Here is a 6,000-nt window from a genome sequence, read left to right as displayed (position 1 = left end):
TTGAAAATCCAGAGGAAATGTTAGATAATACAATAACTGAACCAGTTCCAGACTGGGAAATGGACCAGCAACAGCTCGACAAGCAGGAGGACACCCCTGAGGAGAATATTAATCTACAAGGGGTTGAAAATCCAGAGGAAATATTAGATAATACAATAATTGAACCAGATCCAGACAGGGAAATGGACCAGCAGCAACTCAACAAGCAGGAGGACACCCCTGAGGAGGAGAATACTAATCTACAAGGGGTTGAAAATCCAGAGGAAATATTAGATCATACAATAATTGAACCAGTTCCAGACTGGGAAATGGACCAGCAACAGCTCGAAAAGCAGGAGAACACCCCTGAGGAGAATATTAATCTACAAGGGGTTGAAAATCCAGAGGAAATATTAGATAATAACATAATTGAACCAGTTCCAGATTGGGAAATGGACCAGCAACAGCTCGACAAGCAGGAGGACACCTCTGAGGAGAATATTAATCTATATGGAGTGGAAAATCAAGAGGAATTATTAGATAATCCAATAGCTGCATTAATTCCAGTATGTGAACCGGACGATCAACAGTTTGAAAAGCAGGAGGACACCCCTGAGGAGAGGAATATTAATCTACAAGGGGTGGAAAATCCAGCGGAAGCATTATATTGTCCAGTAAATGCAACAATTCCAATATGGGAACCGAGCAGCCATCAGCCCGACCAGCAGGAGGATATTGCCAAGGAGACTATTAATCTACAAGGGATGGAAAAGCCAGGGGCAGTTATACTTAATCCATTAAATGCTACACTTCCAGAATGGGAATCAGACTACCAACAGAGTGGCAATCACAAGGATAAGATGATGCCGGATATATCACAAATCCCTGAATATGCCTGGGACTGTAAGTATTGAGTATAGAAATATTTTTTTCCTACTTCCACCTCTTTCTGTCACACTGTTGGTTTCTAGGTGACTGTAACTGTTAAAGACCATCAGATGATGATGATGATGAACATGCTTAGGCCTGGCCTTCAGCCAGTGGTACCAATCAGGGTTTCTGCTAAGACTTAAAAGGGAAAGTATCATGGCAAAACATGGGAGCTACCCAGAGAAAGTTTTGAAGGCCACATTTCCTTTAAAATTTTGGTTCAAAGGCTACCACCATCTAAAGCTTAAAGTTTAGTTTTAGATGGACGTAAGACAGATAAGAAAAACATCAAAAGGTGATTCTGATTAAGTGGTTCCCACAATGTCTTTAACGGATTATGCAGGAGATCCTCTTCTGTCCGGGATCGACTTTTCTTAAACTACTTCACTTGCTAGAGACCACCAGATGAGGAAGAGTATTTGTCGTTGTATACTCCTCCCTTAACTCTACCCAGAACAACATTTTTCCTTTGATGCAAATCTATATTTAGGGTCCTTTGTCAGATATGCAATACATTCTTCTGTGAGCCCCCTCTTTTGGATGCCAACCAAAACTGATGTCTGAGCACAACTCTTTAAAAAGTCAAATAATATTTAGCACGCAGTGAAAACAGAGTATGGGGTTATTAAGAATTTAGGGCCTGATTCAGAGCTGCTCGTAAGCGGCCACTCGTTCTTTCCGAGCGACGTTTGCCCAACTGCGCATGCATACGGATCGTAATACGCATGCACGAACCAGTCAGTGCGGCCAAAAATCGTTTGTTCGCTAAATAGCGAATGCCTGCTATTTTGAGTGACAGGAGGAGGCGTATGTGGGTGGTAACAGGGGAAGGTGCTTGAAAACGGGGAGTGGAGATCCGAACGCAGGCGTGCTTAAAGGTCAAAACGGGCGTTTTATGGGTGTGCATAATTAATACAGCAGCGTCATCGACCACGTCACTGGGTTATTTTATAGCCAGAACTGCTCGCAAGATTGTGGTAGGAAAAACCAACCACAAGAATAGCGAACAGTTCATACGCTGGTCGATGTACTCGATTTATCTAATAAATAGCGGACATGACGTAGGATGCGAGCGGCCAGGGGGCGTATTTTTCAAAATTACGGCCGCAAGTTTTGTTCGCTTGTTCAGACATAGAGGCGTGAACAGACCGCAAAGAGCGAACGGTTCATTTGAATAGCCACCCCTTTTTCTAGAACGAACGACCGCAAATAGCATCCAGCTCTGAATGAGGGCCTTAGTTTGGTCAAGATTGCATTCTCAGGTGTGTTGTCCATTTTTTTTAAACTTGCAAATTTACTAAAAGCAAACTCGGGTGAGAAATCATGAAACTCTCTGCAAAACACAAGTGAAAACACAAATAGAAATAAATACACCATCAGCTAACCTTGCAGGTACTTTCCATACACAGGAATACAACACTTGTGTTTACCAACAATCTTGATTGTAATCTTAGGTGTAATTTAAGCACACTCAGGGCCTGATTCAGAGCCGGACACTCTTTGAGAGCACTCGCTCTGAATCAGGGCGTCCCTTTTTTTTTAAAGACGGCCTCCTGGCCGCTCGCCTAGCTGTGGGTGACCACCCACAGCTTATGCGAGCGGCCAGGTGATGGTTGCGATGGTCAAGACCATCACAACCATTGGGCTTGTGACGAGACCCTTGTGGTAGGGTCTCGTGGCCGCAAGCCCCAGTGGACTTTCTGCTCTAATAGAGCAGGAAGTCCACCTACTGACATCATGAGTGATGTCAGTAGGCCCTGCAGGAACACCTCCGTTTGCCCAGCCACCCCCCCTGCCTGCCTCCAGAATGGGGCAAGCTGTCAATCACCATCGACAGCTGCTCCGCTTTGGTGCGAGACCCGTAGCGACGGAGCACACGTTGCTGGCCCAGTCTTGCGCATGCGCACGCCGGAGCCGGCTCCGGCGTGTGCATGCACAGTGGGGGACCATCGACCCAAATCAGGCCCTCAGTCCAAAATAGAAGTTTTAAATAGACCCCTCCTCAGCAGTGTGTTTAGCAGAATTATGCACAGATCAGTGTAATCCGTGTATGTTTCTGCCTGTAATTAAGCAAAAAAAGGGTTAAAGTGAAAAAAAATAATAATGTGGGGTTCCCCCACAAAAGTATAACCAAGGCCCGGGTTCTGTAAGCCAGTACTGGTTCAAAGACCAGTGATGTCAGTGGGAGAGCTTCCGGCTCTATTAGAGCCAGAAGCTCTCGGGGGCTTGCGGCCATGAGACCCTACCACAAGGGTCTCGTCGCAAGCCCCGATGGTCGCGATGGTCAAGACCATCGCGGCCATCATCCTGGCCACTCGCAATAGCTGTGGGTGGTCACCCACAGCTATGCGAGCGGCCAGGAGGCCGCACAAAAAAAAAAAATGCCGATTCAGAGCGAGCGCTCTTTTTCAGCATCCGTCTCTGAATCAGGCCCTCTATTCCCAAGTCTGAATCAGGCACTATGGGCCTGATTCAGACCCACTCGCGAGCGGCTGTCCGCTCGCAAGTGGGTCGATGTTATGCAGAGCATGCGCACGACGGAGGGAGCTCCGTCGTGCGCATGCGCCAGACGCGACGAGCGAAGGAAAGTCCTTCGCTCGTTGTGTCTGATCAAAGGGGGCGTGCTGTCGATGTTGACTGACAGCACACCCCTTTGGTGGGCGTGCCGGGGGCGTGCCTCCCTGACGGGGGCGTTCCCACGGGAACGCCTCCCGTCAGAAGCCGGCCCACTGACATCACTAGTGATGTCAGTGGGAGAGATTTTGGCTCTGATAGAGCCAAAATCACTCCGGAGCTTGCGGTTGAAAACCTCAACCGCAGGCTCCGGCTCGCAGTTTCGATGGTCGCGATGGTCACGACCATCGCGGCCATCAAAATGCACGCTCGTATAGGCTGTGGGTGGTGACCCACAGCTATACGAGCGTCCAGGAGGACGCTCCATTTTCATGGAGGGCGGCCCTCATTCAGAGCGTGCGCTCTGCTCAAAGCGTACGGCTCTGAATGAGGACCTATATCTGTATATAATAAGACCTGGGTGCTGCCTATGACAACTAATAATATTGATTACAAACAGGGAGAAGAAATACATTGTCTTTGAGGGGTGCAGACTGAAATTAAAACTTAACTTTTACAATTCCCAATAAATAAATATGTAAACACAACAGTATGAAAGAAAATATGAATTAAGGAAGAAGTTAAATGTGTATTTTGTATTATGTTTTATTACTTAAATGGTTTTAATTTCATTCTGCGCCACTCAAAGACCACTTATCTTTTCTCCCTGTGTGTAATCCTCTTTCAGAGCCAGAAGGGTAAATGTAATAAATTGCAATTTTGCATATTTTCCAGCCTATCTATGAAACAGTAATGTTATTAGGAAGAACACGCCGGGCTATGCCTGTAAAACAATGCCGTTTTCACAATGTATGGCAAAATTTGAAAATCAGCATCTTCACCCATTTACCCCACAGTGTCAGTGGGGGGGATTCATTTTCAGACAGAATTGCAAAGTTGCATGCAGGAGATGTATGACACCCCCTGTATGACACTCCCTGTATGACACTCCCCTGTATGACACCTCCCTGTATGACACTCCCCTGTATGACACCTCCCTGTATGACACTCCCCTGTATGACACTCCCTTGTATGACACCTCCCTGTATGACACTCCCCTGTATGACACCTCCCTGTATGACACTCCCCTGTATGACACCCCCTGTGTGACACTCCCCTGTATGACACTCCCTGTATGACACTCCCCTGTATGACACCCCCTGTATGACACCCCCTGTATGACACTCCCTGTATGACACCCCCTGTATGACACCCCCTGTATGACTCCCCCTGTATGACTCCCCCTGTATGACACTCCCCTGTATGACACCCCCTGTATGACACCCCCTGTATGACACCCCCCTGTATGACACTCCCTGTATGACACCCCCCTGTATGACACTCCCCTGTATGACACTCCCTGTATGACACCCCCTGTATGACACTCCCCTGTATGACACTCCCTGTATGACTTCCCCTGTATGACACTCCCTGTATGACTCCCCCTGTATGACATCTCCTGTATGACACCCCCTGTATGACACTCCCTGTATGACACCCCCCTGTATGACACCCCCTGTATGACACCTCCTGTATGACACCCCCCTGTATGACACCCCCTGTATGACACCTCCTGTATGACACCCCCTGTATGACACTCCCTGTTTGACAGCCTCTGTATGACACCCCCCTGTATGACACTCCCTGTATGACACCCTGTATGACGCCCCCTGTATGACACCCCTGTATGACATCCCCTGTATGACACCCCTGTATGTCACCCCCTGTATGACACCCCCTGTATGACACCCTCTGTATGACAGCCTCTGTATGACAGCCTCTGTATGACACCCCCTGTATGACACCTCCTGTATGACACCCCCTGTATGACACCCTCTGTATGACACCCCCTGTATGACACCTCCTGTATGACACCCTCCGTATGACACCCCCTGTATGACACCTCCTTGTATGATACCCCCTGTGTGACATCCCCTGTATGACACCCTCTGTATGACACCCACCATACGACATCCCCTATATGACACCCCCTGTTGCATTTGCGATCCCAGCACTGTGACCGAGGATGCAGGCTGGAATCATCATTGCGACCATCAGTCGCGATGGTGGACGGCGCCGGACTACCTGCCAGCTGAGTAAACCTCAGCTTACTCAGGCTTGCTGGCTTGTGAGGCCAGGAAACTGCATCCTTCGACACAGTCCCTGGTCTTGCCACTTCCGGAAAACGGGGCAGACACTCCCCTGTTTCCGGGAACGTCAATCGACCCAGCACCGCCCCATAAATCCCTCTGCCTGTCAATCAGGCAGAGGCATAGAAGGGGCTGCGTGCAATTATACACACTCGCAGAACGGCTCCTGCGCATGCGCAGATTCCTGCCAATCGTGAATCTGCGTTCAGCATTGCACGCAGAATTAGCCCCTCTGTTCACACTACTGGGGTAAATTTACTAAGATTCATGTTTGGTTGAGATTGCAATCTCGGGTGTGTTTTGGCATTTTTAACAACTCGCAAATTTA

General features: G+C 48.3%; 1 protein-coding gene across 1 annotated transcript in view; it reads left to right on the top strand.

Annotated features, from left to right (window-relative positions):
• The first annotated feature begins 733 nt into the window (after window positions 1–733).
• LOC148454291 (up-regulator of cell proliferation-like) overlaps window positions 734–6,000 on the top strand; it is a 38,090-nt gene continuing 32,823 nt past the window's right edge. Inside the window, exon 1 of the mRNA XM_088461087.1 lies at window positions 734–882. Within this exon, the coding sequence (XP_088317213.1) occupies window positions 744–882 (139 nt within the window). The 5' untranslated portion in view covers window positions 734–743. The remainder of the gene's footprint in view (window positions 883–6,000) is intronic.

This window comes from Taudactylus pleione, unplaced genomic scaffold (genome assembly GCF_031769625.1).
Source record: "Taudactylus pleione unplaced genomic scaffold, aTauple2 ptg001014l, whole genome shotgun sequence".
In the NCBI taxonomy this organism is placed as follows: Eukaryota; Metazoa; Chordata; class Amphibia; order Anura; family Myobatrachidae; genus Taudactylus; species Taudactylus pleione.
Note: the sequence above shows the minus strand (reverse complement) of the source record. Positions and strands in the feature narration are given on the sequence as shown.